Consider the following 19,119-nt stretch of genomic DNA (forward strand, 5'->3'; position numbering starts at 1 on the left):
TCCAACTCCACTCTCCTAGGCCCGTTCTGTTCCAGGCTGTACCTTCATCTAGTTGCATTTTGTTTCAGGTTAAACTGCATTTAGTCCCGCTGTTGTGAGGCCTAATTGACCATTGTTTGTTATTTTGGGTGAGCCTGGATGCTAGGCATTCCCCACTTGTGAGAATGTAAGCCTGTTTGTCTTCGGAGAAAGCAAAGAATACCTATAGCAGGTATTCTCCGAGGACAGCAGGCTTCACTGCGCACCTGCCCTTGGAGTTGTTTCTTTGTAATTTGTTTCTTTTTTATGCTATTGTTTTAAACTGAAGAGACGCAGAGAAGCTGTGGGTCCGAAGGCGCTCCGCACATGTGCGGTGGGGCACGGCGTGCCCCCCAGAGGGCTCTGGAATTTTTTCTTTGCAGGCTAACTTCCTGATTCCCAGGCGACACTGATCATCTACCCACTTGTGAGAATGTGAAGCCTGCTGTCCTCGGAGAATACCTGCTACAGGTAAGTATCTTCGCTTTATAACATCACAAATAGATTGATATTTTAACTCATTTATAACTGAAAACAAAAAATAATGCTCAACATCAAAGTATATTCTCTGTTCAAAAAGGAATGTCCAATTATCCGGATTTGTGATTATCCGGACCACTCCCTACAGAGGATAGTCCGAATAATCTTAGCTCTACTGTACAAACTGAGAATCCCCAATGGGGATGTAGGGGGGTGGGAGGGACCCAGCTGCCCGGGTGTGGCACCCCCAGGGCAGAAGAGGCCCCCCCCCCCCCATGGACCTCAGCCCCAGTCCAGCTGACGGATAGACTCAGGCAGTTCTAAGAGGGAACTTGTACTTAAAAAAAAAAAAAGTTTAAATCAAGGAACGAGCCACACTCTAACCTCAGACTGGGACTGCACAGGCTTACCACGCCCACCATCTGCTAGAGACTGAGAATTACTGACTTGCAGGGGACTGGACAGCGTAGTTATAAGTATTCTAAGAAGTCTCTGGTTCTTGGGCTCCATATGCTGGTCAGAGTGCATAACCCAGCTGTGCCAATCTGGAGGGACTAAAAAGGAAAACAAATTGGCATGTAAGACTTAATTTTCCTTATCGTGTGTTGGGGATTTTTTTTTTCTTTTTCCTTGACCTCTGCTTACACAGGTAACCATTATGCAAAGCTTCAGTAATGGAATGTGTTCAGACAGAGATAGAAGCGATGTGCTCTTTGGATTTAACATGAAGGCAGGCTGCTGGATCAGGTAATCCTGTGGATTAGTTTTACTTTTATAATTAACCAGTGTAATATTTTTATTTAGCACTGTTAGACTTTCATAATTTAAAAAGTTTTTAAAAACTTCCTTATAATTTTCTCCCTGTTTCTGTCTTTGCTCTTCTCGCTGTGAGGGAATTTGGTTGTGGAGTGATTTCAGTGTGTGGGTGTGTTTCTTTTTCTTTATTACTGTAGAACAGAGAGTGAAACCTGTAGTGCATTTCATGACCACTTGTACCAAACTCTGCGAGGCAAAAACTCTCCAGAACTCCTGGCAATGTTTGGTAATGCTGATCCACGCCAAAGTCAAGATTGGACTCGGGTAATGGAACAGAACTGTAGCATGCAGGTAAGAGTCTCCACCCTCCAACCACTAACATAGACAGGGTGTGATTTACCAGAGGTTTCCCCCTACTATGTAGAAAAGTTTCCATAAATAGGACCCATAGTTACAGGCTCAGTGTGGATGAAAAGCTCTATACATTAGGAATATATGCATCCTTAAAACATACTTTTATATTGCTGGAGTTGAGGAGCAGATTATAAGTTATTCAGTATGGGTGTATTTTATAAGGAGTTGCTTATAGTTAGGTGGCAAGATCATGTGTAATGGCAGGTTTCCTTAGCATCCCTCCAGACCTTTGGCTTTACACACTCCCACCAACAGATGGAGACTTCAGAGTGATCCTATAACTCTCTTATGCAGTTCACAACCAGCCAGTATCTCTCAATATCCAGCAGATAGTAGATGTTGGCTAGCCTTTGCAGTCTAGATCTGGTCAAGGTAGGCTAGTTAGTTGGGGGGGGGGGGGTAGGGAGGGGAGGCAACTCTTTGAGCCCCTTTGGGACAGGGGGAAGGGGGAGGAGAAAAGGAAATTTACGTTTTTAGAAAAAGAAAAAGTCAGGGGTCTTGAGGCCCAGGTATTGCCTTGGGGTGCTATACCCAAATGGCCAAATCCCTCTTCCCCCTCCCCCATTATTGCTTTCTTGATTCTGAGAGTGTCTCATCTTCCCCTCCCCACTTGGGGGGAGGGGGAACCCTGAGTGCTAGTTTGGGGACAGCTGGTAGCAGACAACAACAAAAGAAACAGGAGAACTCTTCTCTGAGTTGCAGAAGCAGGTATAGATTCCTTACTGAGGAAACTGCTTCTCTAGCTGGCTGTTGTTTCTTCCCCCTGGTAATTTTGTAGGCATAGGGGAAGACCAGAACGCTGATGGGGATTGGCACCAGAACTCCATGATGAGCAGTGAGAGTGTTAGGTATTATTAGAAAAGGAATGGAAAACAAAAATGAGGACGTTATAATACCTTTGTATTGCTTCATGGTGCGACCACACCTTGAATAATGTGTGCAATTCTGGTCACTGCATCTCATAGAAAGATATAGTAGAATTGGAAAAGGTACAAAGAAGGGCGACAAAAATGATAAAGGGGATGGGACGACTTCCCTGTGAGGAAAGGCTAAAGCGGCTACGGCTCGTCAGCTTGGAGAAAAGATGGCTGAGGGGAGATATGATAGAGGTCTATGACATAATGAATGGAATGGGTAGACATGAATCACTTGTTCCATATCATCATGCTGATCAATCCATAGACTGGTGGGTTGTGTCCATCTACCAGCAGGTGGAGATAGAGAGCAATCCTTTTGCCTCCCTATATGTGGTCATGTGCTGCCGGAAACTCCTCAGTATGTTCTCTATCTCAGCAGGTGGTGGTCACACACAGCAGCAGCTCTGGCTAGGTCTCCAAGCCTAATCTTTAGGTTTTGTTGAGTACCTGGGGTTGAGGGCTCTTCTTGAGCAAGTGCAAACCTGGTGGCGCCAGGTCCCTCCTTTTCTCCCCCCTCCCGCTGGCTCCGTTAAAAAAAAAAAAAAATTTTTGAACGTCTTTAAGGGCGTTTATTTCGATGTTTATTTAAACGTTTATTGCAGCTACTCACTGGGACACCAGGTCGTTACAGCTCGGAGCGAGAAGCAGGTAATTTTTATCTTTTTATAGCGGGCAGGGGGTTCCCCAATTGATCTCCACGTGGCCTATGGCGTCGGAGGGCGAGGGCGCGAAGAATCGCTCCCCGGACCGCGTGTGCGCTTCTAGCGGGGATGCGGGGGTTTTAAAATCTGATTCGCCCTTGTTGGGTGTCAGTTTGGAGGCCGGTCAGTGTCCTGGGTCTTCCTCCAGCGCGGCGGTTTTTCCCGCCATAAACGCCCATCCCCCGCTGCTCGCCTCCGCCATCTTGGCCGGCCACTCTGCTCGGACGGCTTCTTCTTGGGCCGCCCTTGAGCTGGGAGACGTTCATGCCATGGCCGCCCTTGATTTGGGCGACGGCAAAAAAGCGGCTAAAGTTAAGCGCCGTTCTTCCCGCGCGGCTCCTTCGAGGAGTGTCGCGCCGGACGCCATCTTGGATGCGCAGCATGGTTCTCCACCGCTCTTGCGAGCGCCGGTTGAGGGTGCGTCTAGGGCTGTGGCCCAAGCTGCTGAAGTGCACAGTCTGGGGGGTTTCTCCCCCGAGTTTATTTTGCTGCTGCATCAGGCCTTTCTTATGCAAAACGCTGCCCCTTCTCCCTTGTCCGATAAAGGGGTTGAGGCCCCCGGAAGTAAACGCCCTCAGGTGGATGCCCAGGCCTTAGAGGACGCTGTTTCCTCTGATGTAGATGAGGGCAGCGTATCTGAGTTCTCCCAACGGTCCTTTGGGGATTCCTTGGAGGAGACGGATTCCCGCTCGGATGGAGCGGATGACCCCTCTGCAGCACGGATCTTTCGCTCAGAGGATTTGCCCAACCTGTTAATGCAGGCCATGAGCATTTTGAAGATTTCCTCTCCGGAGGACGTCTCTCCCTCAGCCCCTGTTGGCTCCGCCATTATGCTGGGGACGAAGCGCCCGCCTAGAACCTTCCACGTGCATGATGCCATGCACACCTTAATTTCGGCTCAATGTGATGTCCCGGAAGCGAGCCTCAAAGTGGCTAGGGCTATGTCCTGCCTCTATCCTTTGCCTGAAAGTGAGTGTGAGGCCTTTGTTTGGCCTACCGTGGATTCTTTGATCACTGCGGTGACTAAGAAAACGGCGTTGCCGGTGGAAGGTGGCACGGCACTAAAGGACGCCCAAGACAGAAGATTGGAAGCGGCTTTAAGGTCGTCCTTCGAGGCGGCTGCCTTAAGTTTGCAGGCCTCAGTTTGTGGCTCCTATGTGGCCAGGGCGTGCCTGACGATTGTGCAGCGGGCTTCCCCCTCGGATCCTTCCTTGAGGGCTGATTGGCCGGCCCTGGAATCGGGCTTGGCTTATTTGGCAGACTTACTGTATGATGTCTTGAGAGCCTTGGCTAAAGGCATGGCTCAGACAGTCTCTGCGCGGCGCTGGCTTTGGCTGAAACATTGGTCTGTGGACCACGCCTCTAAGTCCCGCCTGGCTAAGTTGCCTTTTAAAGGCAAGCTGCTCTTTGGGGTCGAGCTGGACAAAATCGTGACCGATCTCGGCACGTCTAAGGGCAAGAGGTTACCAGAGGTCAGGGCTCGGGCCAGTGCTCGCCTTGGGATCTCCAGAGGACGGTTTCAAGAAGCCCGTCGGTACCGCCCGGGCAAGTCGGGCTCCTCTGCCCCCTCTTCCTTCAAAAGGAACTTCTCCCCCAAGCAGCATCCCGTTTCGCAGAGACCGCCGTCCCGGAGGTACGCCCTCCGGTCCTCCCCCAGGGTCTCGTACCCAATGACGGGGTCTTGGTCCATGGCCCAGTGCAGATTGGAGGACGGCTGTCCTCGTTTCTGGGCGAGTGGACCAAAGTAACTTCAGACGCTTGGGTGCTGGAAGTCATCAGAGACGGCTACAAGCTAGAGTTCTGCCGACCCTTAAGAGACGGGTTTGTACTCTCTCCCTGCAAGTCTCCGGTCAAAGCTGCGGCAGTGCAGCAGAACTTGGACAACCTGATCCGCCTGGGTGCGGTCGTTCCGGTGCCAGAAAATCAGATTGGCAAGGGACGTTACTCCATTTACTTTGTGGTACCAAAGAAAGGAGGTTCTGTCCGGCCTATCCTCGACCTCAAAGGGGTCATTCGGGCCTTGAAAGTGCGGCACTTTCGCATGGAGACTCTCCGCTCTGTTATATCGGCAGTGAAGGCAGGAGAGTTCTTGGCTTCCTTGGACATCAAGGAAGCGTACCTGCATATTCCCATCTGGCCTCCTCATCAACGCTTTCTGCGTTTTGCAGTCCTGGGCCGACACTTCCAGTTCAGAGCCCTCCCTTTCGGGTTGGCTACTGCTCCGCGGACCTTCTCCAAAGTAATGGTGGTCATCGCGGCCTTCCTGCGAAAGGAAGGAGTACAAGTCCATCCTTATCTGGACGACTGGTTGATCCGAGCCCCCTCTTATGCAGAGTGCGGCAAAGCTGTGGACCGGGTAGTTGCTCTTTTGAGCTCCCTGGGATGGATCATCAACTGGGAGAAGAGCCAGCTGCGCCCGACTCAGTCCCTGGAGTATCTGGGAGTTCGATTCGACACCCAAGTGGGCAGAGTGTTCCTGCCAGACAATCGGATTGTCAAACTTCAGGCTCAGGTGGACCAGTTCCTAGTAGCCTCTCCTCTTCGGGCTTGGGACTATGTGCAGCTGTTGGGCTCTATGACGGCCACGATGGAAGTAGTGCCCTGGGCCAGGGCTCATATGAGACCACTACAACACTCTCTGCTGCAGCGCTGGACTCCGATGTCGGAGGATTATGCTGTGCGCCTTCCCTTGGACCCAGCAGTGCGCAAGGCGCTGAGCTGGTGGATGCAGACAGGCAAGTTGTCTGCGGGAATGCCTCTGGTGACCCCGGAGTGGATTGTCGTCACGACGGACGCCTCTTTGTCGGGCTGGGGAGCCCACTGCTTGGGAAGGACAGCGCAGGGGCTCTGGTCTCCTGCAGAGGCAAAGTGGTCTATCAACCTCCTGGAACTCAGAGCCATTCGGTTGGCGCTTTTGGAGTTCATCCCGGTACTGGCGTTGAAGCCAGTACGGGTCCTGTCGGACAATGCCACGGCTGTGGCCTATGTCAACCGCCAGGGAGGTACCAAGAGCGCCCCTCTAGCCAAGGAGGCCATGAATCTATGCCAGTGGGCGGAAGCGAACCTGGAACAGCTGTCAGCGGCCCACATTGCCGGAGTCATGAATGTCAAGGCGGACTTTCTCAGTCGCCATACCTTGGAGCCCGGAGAGTGGCAGCTATCTGCTCAGGCGTTCTTGGACATCACGAAGCGCTGGTGCCAGCCGAGCCTAGATCTGATGGCGTCATCAGCCAATTGCCAAGTGCCGTGCTTTTTCAGCAGAGGACGGGACCCTCGATCCCTGGGAGTAGATGTTCTTCTCCAACAGTGGCCGACACAAGAGCTTCTCTATGTGTTCCCGCCCTGGCCCATGTTGGGCAGGGTGCTAGACCGGGTGGCAAAGCATCCGGGCCGGATAATCCTGGTGGGTCCGGATTGGCCCAGACGTCCCTGGTATGCGGACGATCAGGCTCTCAGTCGACGATCCTCTGCGGCTGCCAGTGGAGCAGGGCCTGTTACATCAGGGTCCCGTGGTGATGGAGGATCCCTCCCCCTTTGGTCTTACGGCCTGGCTATTGAGCGGCAGCGTCTGAGAAAGAAGGGCTTCTCAGACAAGGTCATCGCCACTATGCTGAGAGCGAGGAAGCGCTCTACTTCTACTGCTTACGCCAGGGTTTGGCTTATCTTTGCAGCGTGGGGTGAAGCAGGCTCACTTTCTCCCTTCACTGCTCCAATTTCTTCAGTGTTGGCGTTCCTGCAAGAAGGTCTGGAGAAAGGCCTGTCGCTCAGTTCCCTTAAAGTCCAGGTAGCGGCTCTGGCTTGCTTCAGGGGCCGCTTGAAGGGTGTTTCCCTGGCTTCGCAGCCAGATGTGGTGCGCTTTCTCAAGGGAGTTAATCACCTGCGCCCTCCTCTGCACTCAGTGGTGCCTGCGTGGAATCTCAACCTGGTGCTAAGAGCCTTGCAGAAGCCGCCTTTTGAACCCTTGTCAAGGGCATCTCTGAAAGACCTGACGTTAAAAGCAGTCTTTTTGGTGGCTATCACTTCAGCCATACGAGTTTCCGAGCTCCAGGCGCTATCATGTCAGGAACCCTTCCTGCAGTTCACTGAGGCAGGAGTGTCTATTCGCACAGTGCCTTCCTTCCTGCCCAAGGTTGTTTCTCGCTTCCATGTGAATCAGCAGCTCTGTCTCCCTTCCTTTCGTAGGGAGGACTACCCAGAAGAATACTCTGCTCTCAAATATCTGGATGTGAGACGAGTCATCATCAGATATTTGGAAGTGACCAATGATTTCCGGAAGTCGGATCATCTGTTTGTTCTGTTTGCAGGTCCTCGTAAGGGTCTGCAGGCTGCTAAGCCTACAGTGGCAAGATGGGTCAAGGAAGCCATTGCTGCGGCTTATGTGGCCGCGGGGAAGGTGCCGCCTATCCAGCTGAAGGCTCACTCCACTAGAGCTCAGGCGGCCTCGATGGCAGAGGCCGGGTCCGTCTCCTTGGAGGAGATTTGCAAGGCGGCAACTTGGGCATCGGCCCATACCTTCTCCAGGCATTACCGCTTGACTGTGGCTGCTCGGGCGGAGGCCCGGTTTGGAGCTTCAGTGTTGCGGTCAGGGATTTCTATGTCCCGCCCTGGGTGAGTACTGCTTCGGTACATCCCAGCAGTCTATGGATTGATCAGCATGATGATATGGAAGGTAAAATTATGTATCATACCTGATAATTTTCTTTCCATTAATCATAGCTGATCAATCCATAGCCCCTCCCAGATATCTGTATTGTTTATATTCTGGTTGCATTTCAGGTTCAAGTTTAGTCTTCAGTTCCTGTTCAGGAGGACTTCGTGTTCAAGTTTTTCAATGGATTCTTCAAGAGTTGAGACGAATTTGTGTTACAGTGAGCTGCTGCATTCCTCTCCCCTCTGTTTTACGGGGCTGGATTGAGACTTAAATTCTGCCGGCGCTCCCTCCCGCTTCGTGCGGCAGTAGGGCAGCTTTGTACCCCTCCCGCTTCGGCGGTGTTAGGGTCAGTCAGCTCCTCCCGCGGTTGCGGTTGCAGGACAAGCCAGATCCCCCCGCATCGGCGGGTGTGGTGTCCCTCCCCCGCTCCGCGGGGATGAGCTGGCCGGATTCCCCTCCCCCACTTGTGTGGGGATGAGCTGGGTTAATTCCCCTCCCCCGTTTCGGCGGTGGTGAGCTGGGCAGAGTGTCCCTTTGTGGGTGTAATTCTCTAAGTGCTGAGTCCTGCGAATGGAGCTTGGATATCGACATACTGAGGAGTTTCCGGCAGCACATGACCACATATAGGGAGGCAAAAGGATTGCTCTCTATCTCCACCTGCTGGTAGATGGACACAACCCACCAGTCTATGGATTGATCAGCTATGATTAATGGAAAGAAAATTATCAGGTATGATACATAATTTTACCTTTACTTTTTCCAAAAATGCTAGGACTAGGGGGCACACAATGAAGCTACAAAGTAGTAAATTTAAAACAAATCAGAGAAAATATTTCTTAAACTGAAATTCGTTGCCAGAAAATGTGGCAAAAGCAGTTAGCTTAGCTGGGTTTAAAAAAGGTTTGGATAACTTCCTAAAAGAAAAGTCCATAAACCATTATTAAGATATACTTAGGGAAACTACACTGCTTATTTCTTGGATAAGCAGCATAAAACGTACTGTTTTGGGATCTTGCCAGATACTTGTAACCTGGATTGGCTACTGTTGGGAACAGAATGCTGGGCTTGATGGACCTTTGGTCTGTCCCAGTATGGAAAGCTTTGTTCTTATGTAAGCCTGAGCACTGCTGCTGCTGTGGTGGGCACTGGGTAGAGAGTGGATGCGGTGGTTTCAGCAGTGACAAAGAAGACTAAAACCCAGTAGAAGTCGGTTGTGCAGTTGGTCAGTAGATGTAGCATTGAATCAAGGTTAAGCAAATTCCCATTTCATGGAAAGTTGTTGTTTAGAGTAGACTTGGACAAGCTATTGGGGGGATCTGAGGTTCACTTCTAGTGGAAGTTTTTTTTTTCAGAGAGGCCCGTCCTTTTAAGTAGGCATTCAAGAGGCAGGATACCTGGGTCCACCTTCCAGTATTGATCATGGAAGGTTAAGAAGTTTCTACTGGAGATGGTCCTAGGTTACCATGGATTAGTAGGGCCTCAAAGTCACCTGAGAAGTGTGTGCCTTAGATTTTGCTCAGCCTTTGCCAGATGGTTTCCTGGAGTCAAGACAGCAGCGGTCAGGGAGATTCTGCAAAAGCTGATACAACTGCAGGCAGTGGTACTTGTCTCTGTAGGGGAGTAAGGTTCATGATCATATTCTATAAACTTTATTGTTCCCAAGAAGGAGGGCACTTTTTGACCAATTCTAGACCTCAAGCGAGTAACAGAACTGTCAGCATTTCCAAATTTTGAATGGAGACCCAGCGACCAGTCATTGTAGCAGTCAGACAGAGAGAATGACAGATATTCTTGGATTTAATAGAGGCATATTTCCAAATACTAATTCTGCAGGAGCATTAGAAATTCCTTTGCTTTGCTGCTTTAGGGCAGCATTTTAAGTTTTGTGCCCTGCATTTCGGACTGGTGACAGCACCCAGGATCTTTTCCAAGGTGATGGCAGCCTTGTGCAAGGAGGGCATCTCTCAGAGGGCATTTAAGAAAGTGCCTCATGATAGAGTATTGAGTAAATTAGAAAGTCATGGGATAGGAGGTAATGTCCTATTATGGATTTTAAAAACTGGTTAAAATATAGAAAACAGAGAGTAGGGTTAAATGTTCAGTATTCTCATTGGAAAAGAGTAGATAACACATTTATAAATGATCTAGAGATGGAAATAACTAGTGAGGTTATTAAATTTGCTGATGACACAAAATTATTCAAAGTTGTTAAATTGCAAGAGGATTGTGAATAATTGCAGGAGGACCTTATGAGACTGGGGGCTGAGCATCCAAATGGCAGATTATTCTTAATGTGAGCAAGTGCAAAGTGATGCATGTGAGAAAGAGGAACCCAAACCAGGGGCGTAGCCACCCAGTTTCACTTAGACCCATCCGAAAATTCTGATACCCTTATGGCCTGTGGGGATCCCCAAGCCCCGCCAACTGAAGATGTCCTTCGGCAGCCAGAACAAGTAACTTTTCTACCTGCTTTGGCTGGTGATGCTTTCTACACATTGCCGCACTATCAACTCCCCCCCTCCCCACCTCATGCGCATGCTTGTTTTTAGTGCATGCCTGAAAACTGAGCATGTGCAGGAGGGGAGAGGGCCAGCACAGCAGCAATGGTAGAAAGTGCCGCTTGCTGTAGCAGATAGGAAAATCATTTGTTCTGGCTGTTGAAGGACATCTTCAGCTGGGGGGCTTGGGGATCTCCCACCAGCTCAAGTATTTATTTTATTCTTTGGGGTCGGTGGTGTGGGGCAGGGGCAGAAATCACCTGCGGGAGGGGGGGGGGGGGGGGGAATTGTATGCCTACCCATTTTGAGCTCAGGCCCACCCAGAGTACTATGTCTAGCTACGCTACGGACCCAAACTATAGCTACGTGATGCAAGGTTCCACATTAGGAATTGCTGCCCAGAAAAAAAGGATTTAGGTGAAACCCTCTGCTCAGTGTAGAGAGCTGCACTGGAGCAGGGATAGCGGGATTCTGATCCCCTCTAGGTCTGTGGGATCCCCGCGGAAGTGTCTTCCCTTCCCCGAGCATAGGGTGCCCTCCTGGCACATACCTCAAGGTACCTTGGTGATCTAGTGGATTCTTCGGGGCAGGAAAAATCCCCACTCTTTCCTGCCCGCTGCCACTGATCCTCTTCCTGTCTCTGCTTTTTTAAAATGGCTGCCAAGACTGCCAGCAGTGTTATAATGAGAATGTTATAATGCCTTTGTATCGCTCCATGGTGTGCCTGTGCCTCAAATACTGTTTGCAATTCTGGTCACCACATATCAAAAGAGATAATGCGGAATTAGATAAGATACAGAGAAGGACGACGAAAATGATAGGAGGTGGGATGACTTTCCTATGAGGAAAGGCTAAAGCTACTAGGGCTCTTCAGCTTGGAGAAGAGACGGCTGAGGGGAGATTTGATAGAGGTCTATAAAATAGTGAGTGGAGTGGAGGGGTAGAGCTGAATCGCTTGTTTACTCTTTCCAAAAATACTAGGACTAGGGGGCACGTAATGAAGCCACTAAGTAGTGAATTTAAAACAAACCAGAGAAAATATTTTGTCACTGAACGTGTAATTAAACTCTGGAATTTGTTGCCAGAGGCTCTGATAAAAGCAGTTAGCTTAGCAAGCTTAGCAGGATTTAATAAACATTTTCATAATTTCCTCAAAGAAAAGTTCCTAAGCCATTATTAAGATGGACTTGTGGGAAAATCCAATGCTTATTTCTATCATAAGCAGCATAAAATCTGTTTTACTGTTTTTGGGATCTTGCCAGATACTTGTGACCTGGATTGGCTACTGTTGGGAACAGGATACTGGGCTTTATGAACCTTCGGTCTGTCCCAGTATGACAACACTTATGTTCTTAACACTCTTTCACTGATATTGTAGTTAAGCTACCTTATGGCAGGTGGTGCTAGCTCAGTGAGCCAGAGATTGAGTCAGGGGGTGTGGGGGCCTGAGAGAGAGAGTAGTTCAGGGAGGCTCCGAGGCAAGAGGTCTCTCTAGAAGCGAGACCCCGAATACAGTGGTCTCCTGGAGGAAGACTGTGAAAGAAGGAATTCTCCCAAGGAGTTGGGTGGGTTATAGTACCTGGGAAAGGCTTGGAGAAGTAGAATGGCCCTGAAGCTTATATCTCCAGAGTCTATGCAGGGAAGACAATCAAGATAGGAAGTTTCTGCAATTACCTTGAAGACTCACATGTTATGTGGCCAGGCTGAAGGCAAGTCTGCGTTGGACTGTGTTGTTTGGAACGGTAACATTGTGTTTGGGGCTAGCATGGCCTTATCTCCTGAGGCACCAGGGCTGGACAAGCCATTCCCGCCTGCTGCACCTCACTCTCACCACCACCAGACACCATCGCCAAGGACTCTCCCCCAAGCTGCGGCGGCTCCAGTATCATCGATACTACTGGTGAAACTGCTTCTGGGTCTGCAAAAGAAGTCAACCGGTGTTCACCAGCCTCTGCACCAGCGTCTCACTCCGATGCCATCTTGGTTCCCGCCATCCAGTTCAGCTGCTCTTTTATTCTTTATTCACATTTAGTACATATAGAGGGGCATAATCGAACAGCGGTGGCCATCTATATGGCCGGTGCCGCAAATAGCGGTCCTGAACTGTATTATCGAAAAAGATGGCCGGCTATCTTTCGTTTCAATAATATGGTTGGGGCTGGCCAAATGTCAGAGATGGCCGGGTTTGAGATGGCTGGCATCGGTTTTCGCCGATAATGGAAACCGAGGCCAGCCATCTCAAACCCGGCCAAATCCAAGGCATTTGGTTGTGGGAGGGGCCAGCATTTGTAGTGCACTGGTCCCCCTCACATGCCAGGACATCAACCGGGCACCCTAGGGGGGCACTGCAGTGGACTTCAAAAATTGCTCCCAGATGCATACCTCCCTTACCTTGGGTGCTGAGCCCCCCCAAATCCCCCCCCAAACTCATTCCCCACAACTGTACACCACTATAGCCCTTACTGGTGAAGGGGGGCACCTACATGTGGGTACAGTGGGTTTTGGGGGGGGTTGGAGGGCTCAACACTTACCACCACAAGTGTAACAGGTAGGGGGGGATGGACCTGGGTCCGCTTGGCTGAAGTAGTGCACTGCACCCACTAAAACTGCTCCAGAGACCTGCATACTGCTGTCATGGAGCTGGGTATGACATTTGAGGCTGGCATAATTTTAATTTTTTTTTTTTAGGGTGGGAAGGGGTTGGTGACCACTGGGGGAGTACGGGGAGGTCATCCCCAATTCCCTCCGGTGGTCATCTGGTCAGTTTGGACACTTTTTTGAAGCTTGGTCAGTGGTGTGCTGGTAAATGTTTAACAACAGGCTCTATCCCCGATCCACTTCTGCGCCCCTCGTCCACCTCTGCGCCCCCCCCCCCCCAAATTGCAGAGCTGGCTATAGCCAGGGAGAGAGCCTGGGGGAGGGGGGGGGGGGCAATGCATTACTCCAGGAAAAAAAAATTAATCATCCCAGGTTCCAATCTAATTCATGTTTAATGTGGGATAAAATGCAGTAAATAAGTAAATAAATATAAACTTTTAATGTTGAGCACCTGATTCTCAAACTGGACATATTCCAAACACTATAATGAAAATTAAATTATTTTTTTCTACCTTTGTTGTCTGGTGACTTTGTTTTTCTGATCATGCTGGTCCAGTATCCAATTCTGCTGCTATCTGTCCTCTTAACTCCGTTTCCAGGGCTTTCTTTCCATTTATTTCTTTACTTTCTGCCTTTCTTCTTCATTTCTTGCCCTACATCCGTAAGTAAAAGCTGGGTCCTCCGCAGACTTGACTGTCCAGTGGATCCAGCTTCTGCCTATTTTCTGCATCCATGTGCAGTGTTTCTCTTTTCTTCCTTTTCCCTCATCTTATCTCCTTCCTCACTCTTCCCTCCCCTCCATCCATGTCCAGCATTTCTTCTCTCCCTTCCCTCTCCTCCATCCACCCATGTCCAGCGACCCTCTTCAATCTTTCTGTGGTGCAAGTGTATGTTTAAGGTGTTGCAAACTATAATGTTTTGGTCATTATAATGAAATATTAGTTTAGGTGAGTTTCTGATATCCAAGAATTATTTTGATGTATTTGTAGTTCTTATTCCCCACTACTCTAACAAATAGATCTCTCTCCTTTCCCCCTTCTAAGTGAATGGATTGTGTGAGTAAATGTATATATAAAATAATAATTATAATAACAATAATAATAATAAAAATCCCCTTAGATCTCAAGGAGAAGCCCTTGAAGGAATGAAGCATTTATCTGATTCTAATACATCTTTCTTCTTTCACTAGGCAGCAAAAGTGAAGCAATCTATTATCCATAAGTAAAAAAGGAAGAGTAGAATCACCTCAATATTCCCTTTAAATGGGCTAAAAACTATTCTCTGTGGCTTAATATTCAGCAGCACAGCAGTGCCCTACCCCCAGTGCTACAGTCCTCTGACCTGATCTGGCATCGCAGATCCAGGCAGCCTGGCCTCCTGCCAGCTCGAGAAGTTTTCCCTCTGCATCATCCCATCTATATGGGGACAGAAAGTTGTGCAGAGCAAAGACTTCAGGTGCTGACAGGAGGCAGGTTACCTTGATATGCAACACTGGTTTTATCTGTCCTGACTGAACCCACACCCTCCCGCTAAGCACTCTAGGGCTAGGTTCTTAAGATGACTCTGTGAGGCACTGTGTTTAAGGTGGACCAGCAATTTCCTTTACACTCCATTACAGATGGGCTAAAATGTCTGTCACAGACTGAATGTTCCCTGTACTTATTTTTTTCTATGAAAATTATTAAGATCCCTCCCTAATGAGAATTGTGAGTTTGTACCAGTGCCTGGTTAAGAGTGCTGCTGAGCTCTAATGGGCTCAGGTGCTACTGAAAAGAAGAAGGGAGATGCCACACTTCATGGCCAGCTATGCCGTAAACTTGGAGAGTTGTTGCCCCTTCAGCCTAGCCTAACTGAGGGAAATAAGTGTCTTTGAAATGCACATCAGGGAAGATCTCGAGTTTTTTTTCTGTTCCAATTGGCAAATCAAGTGTATTTATAGCTATAAGTCTCGAAAGCATCTATTTTCGTAGGCATGCATGCATTCTATTAAAGTACCTTGGATGTCCAGCCTGATCTGTGAAGGTTTGAACCCAGATACATCCCAGACAGACAGGAAGACTTGAGGATTTTTGTGATAGTTTGGCTTGGGGCAGAAGGAAGCTCAGAGGACTGCAGCCTCTTGCCCACCCCGTTGCCTTCTCTGTTTAATTTTTTTAAGCAGTTAACATGTCAGCAGGAACGGCTGCTTGAGCCAATCCCAGGGGCCTTCCTTCAGCCCTCGGAGGCGGAACACGCTGAAGGAAGGCCCCTGGGATTGGCTGAAGCAGCCTGTTCCTGCTGACGTGTTTTTTTTTTTTTTTTTTTAAAGCAGTGTTAAGCTCGGGCTCGCGTGATGCTAAGAAGAGAGGTTGGGGCCGGGTGGGGGAGGAGGAGAAACGAGAAGTGCCGCGTGTGACAAGATGCTCAAAAAATCCAGAGGGGACGCGCCCGTCGACACTGCCAGGTGGGGACCAGAGCCCAAATTTTGAGAGCCGGTTGTTAAAGTAGCTACTTTAACAACCGGCTCCCAAAATTCAGAAAAAAATAACAACCAGCTCTCGCGAGCCGGTGAGAGCCTGCTCCAGCACACCACTGAGCTTGGTCCTGAAAATAAATGGACCAAGTGAAGCCAGCGAAGTGCTCATCAGAGCCGGCCTTCTTTTTTCCATTATTGGCCGAAGCCGGCCATCTCGTAACCACGCCCCCCATCCCACCTTCCATACCCTGCCAAAACGCCCCCTTGAAGTTTGGCCGGCCCTGCGACGGAAAGCAGTTGAAACTGGCGAAAATCGGCTTTCGATTATACTGATTTCGCCGGCTTCAGGAGATGGCCAGCCATCTCCCGATTTGTGTCGGAAGATGGCTGGCCTTCTCGTTCGAAAGTAAGCAGGATAGTATACCACTATAACAGAACAGAACTAAGCGGTTTACAGACTAAGAGCAGATGGAAAAGAACTACAATATTTGAAGAGGAGAGCAAAGAGACAAGCATTCAACCACACTACTGAAAAGACAGAGAAGCATAGGGATAGCAAGGGAAGAGAAAAAGGAGACAAAGGGGACATGGGCACAATGTTCAACTACTGGCCACTGAAATCATGCCTAAAAAGCCAGGACTTGATGGCCGCCTTAAATTTGGTAAAGGACAATTCAGCTCGAATCTGAAGAGGGATGATGTTTTTCTTGTAGCTGTTTCTTCAGCAAGAAGGATTTTGCAGGTGCTGTCGTGCAGGAACTCCTTCCTGCTGTTTCATACTTTCACACTTCACTTTATTATTTAATATACCTCTAAATCAATCTTGAAAGAGAAGGTGGTGCTGCAGCCTGTTCCCTCCTTCCTCCTAAAGGTGGTGTCCTCCTTTTCATATTAACTAGAGCATCTTGCTTCCAGTTTTAGGGGAGGCAGGGCGGAACAAGGAGCAAAGGCAGATACATGTGCTGGATGTCAGATGGATGTTGCATGAGTATATCAAAAGGATGAAGTAAAGTGGTGTGGTAGCCATGTTAGTCCACTTTTAAGGGTAATAAATAGAAATAAAACAAAACAGAAAAAATAAAATAAGATGATACCTTTTTTTATTGGACTAACAATACATTTTTTGATTAACCTTCGAAGGTAATTCTTCTTTGGATCAGAAATGAGCAAATGTTGACAGATATCAGAATATATAAGTGAAATACAAAAGCATTCCAATGACAGTCTCGCAGGAAGAGGGTGGAGTGGGTTAGGTGAGAAACAAGGAGAGCTGGGTGGGTGAGAGACGGGGAGAGATGGGTGGGTGATAAGAGCTAGTTTCTGGAGATCTGTTTGACTTGTATGTATGTATGTTTCTTTCTAGGCACAGGGGAATTGCAGCTCTGACTGTTTTGTACCTATTTCCTTGGAGATTCAGGTCCTATGGGCAGAAGTGGGACTGCAGTCCAACCCACAGGCCCAAATAGTGGGAGCATCTTACAAGTATCTATGCAAACTTGTGCCGGTGAGTGCAGAAAAGACAGGCTGGATGGGGCCATACATGGCCGAGTTTTGCTCCGGATGAGGTGCAGAAGCAGTTTGCATAATGAGGTGATGTGTATGATAGTTTAGAGGAGAGCAGTGAGGTTTATGATGGCTAATTATGTTTTGATGAGCTGGATTAGGGTTATGGGTGTTACAATGGCAGGGTGGGTAAAATCTCACTGCAGATATATAATCTCTTTGGTGATTGTGGAAATTAAATTCTGTCTTGAAGTTATTTGTATAATCTGAGGATTTTTGTTTCTCTTTTGTCTCTGTGCATTTTTGTTTCCTTGCAGTGCCAGGATCCAGTTGCTTTAACAACCTCTGTTTCCTTTATTCACATGAAACATCGCCCTGAGCCTCCACAAGGTCAGCCAGGTGTGGACTGGAAGTTGCCCTTTGACTTCTTCTTCCCCTTTAAAGCAGCCCTAAGCAGTGGACAGACCTGTGGAGAAGGCTATGCTGGTTTTGCCCTCCTCCTCACACTCATTCTGTGTCATGGTCTGAACATGTAACTGGAGGGTCCATGCCTACCCCTTCTGGAGCAGGATGCGAGTGACTGGTTATGCTCAGAGGCAGGAAAAGGAAGGAGCTATATGTACTTGTGCATAATGAACCCTCATTCCCCGGCTACTGCACTCAAGCAAACTCTCACCTGACTGGAATGTTACTACAATTCCCCTATCTCTGAGAGTCTTACATGGCTCCCATGGCAGCTTTTAGAGAGAGAGATAGAGAGAGTATATCCATCTGCGTTTCTCCATGACTGTTCCATAGAAGCTGATCACTTTGTTTCCTTGATGGATCCCTTTTACAGACCACCATAACTCATGTGCTTCTTTGAAGTGGAATTCTGAATGTAATTTTTCCTTAATAATCTGTGAGCACTGAGAGACTGTAGTCTAAATATTAGGAGAATAGAGAGCATATGGAGACATCTAGATGGTTAGGAAATTGTCAGCCTGTCTGATGCTCTCTTGGAGACAGAATATTAGTCTTGTGTGAAGACAGTACCATAAGTACGTCATCGTGGTTCAAGCAACAGGTTGAGAATCATGGAAGCCAGGGTTTAAACCCTCTCACACTCCTTGCCTTGGGTACAAACTTGGATTGTAAACCCTCTGTGGGCAGGAAAGTACCTACTGTACATGAATGTAATTTGCCTTGAGCAACCATTGATAAAGGTGCAAGCTTAATCCAAACAAACAAATAGAACAGGCTAGTGTAGTACCATCTTTAAGTTTTGATAGGTTTTATAAATTAAAAAAAAATTATGATGACACATTTTTAACATTTTATTAGAGTATCTTAATGCATTTTTTACTAGTTATCAACAGGGGCGTAGCCAAGGGCAGGCCTGGATGGGCCTAGGCCCAGCCACTTTTGCTCCAGGCCCGCCCTAACTAGCCCCAACCCAACAACATCCCTCGCTGCTTTTGGGTCTGGTCCGGGAGTGTTGCCTGCCTGAAATTCTTCTCCTCCCCGCTGTTGCTTTGGTCCCTGCAGCATTCTTTTTTTCGCCCGTCGGCAGCGCTGCGATTCACACAGGCTGCTCCGCTCCCCCCTGCAGCATCCATCTGGCCCTACGAAAACAGGAAGTGCATCAGAGAGGGCTGGATGGACACGGCAAGGGAGAGCGGAGCAGCCTGTGTGAATCACAGCGCTGCCGGCGACGGGCGAAAAAAATGAATGCTGCAGGGACCGAGCAGTGGAAGATGCTGCGGCTGAAGCAGAAGTTCTTCGAGGAGCAGGAGGACAAGCTGAATGTGATAAATGTTTGTGAAGGGAGAGGGGACATTCAGACAAAGGATCGCAAAGGTAAAGAACTGCGCGGAAGGGAGGGGATGAAAGAGGTGCTGCACATGGGGGAGGGAAGAGAGGGTTAATTTTTTGAGGTGAGGGCGGAAGAGATGCTGCATGGGGTGTAGGTAAAAAAAAAAGACATTTGGGATGGGAGGGAGAGAGAGGGGGTGGGAGGGAGAGTTGCTGCACAGGGGGGTAAGGAGTGAGGGAGCAAGTTGGACATGGGATGGGAGGGAGAGATGCTACATGGGTTGGGGGAGACAATTGTAGGTGGGGTTGGAGGAAGAGCTGCTGCATGGGATGG

The 19,119-nt window shown here is 48.8% G+C and overlaps 1 protein-coding gene across 2 annotated transcripts in view; it reads left to right on the forward strand.

Moving 5' to 3' along the window:
• TCTN3 (tectonic family member 3) overlaps positions 1-18,299 on the forward strand; it is a 139,321-nt gene extending 121,022 nt beyond the window's left edge. The window contains exons 11-14 of one of the 2 annotated variants that reach the window (XM_030208732.1): positions 1,148-1,245; positions 1,449-1,605; positions 16,852-16,992; positions 17,309-18,299. In XM_030208732.1, coding sequence (XP_030064592.1) covers positions 1,148-1,245; positions 1,449-1,605; positions 16,852-16,992; positions 17,309-17,527 — 615 coding nt within the window. In that variant the 3' untranslated portion in view covers positions 17,528-18,299. The remainder of the gene's footprint in view (positions 1-1,147; positions 1,246-1,448; positions 1,606-16,851; positions 16,993-17,308) is intronic. The other variant, XM_030208733.1, reaches the window with a different exon arrangement.
• The last annotated feature ends 820 nt before the right edge of the window (positions 18,300-19,119 follow it).

Source organism: Microcaecilia unicolor, chromosome 7 (genome assembly GCF_901765095.1).
Source record: "Microcaecilia unicolor chromosome 7, aMicUni1.1, whole genome shotgun sequence".
Taxonomy (NCBI): Eukaryota; Metazoa; Chordata; class Amphibia; order Gymnophiona; family Siphonopidae; genus Microcaecilia; species Microcaecilia unicolor.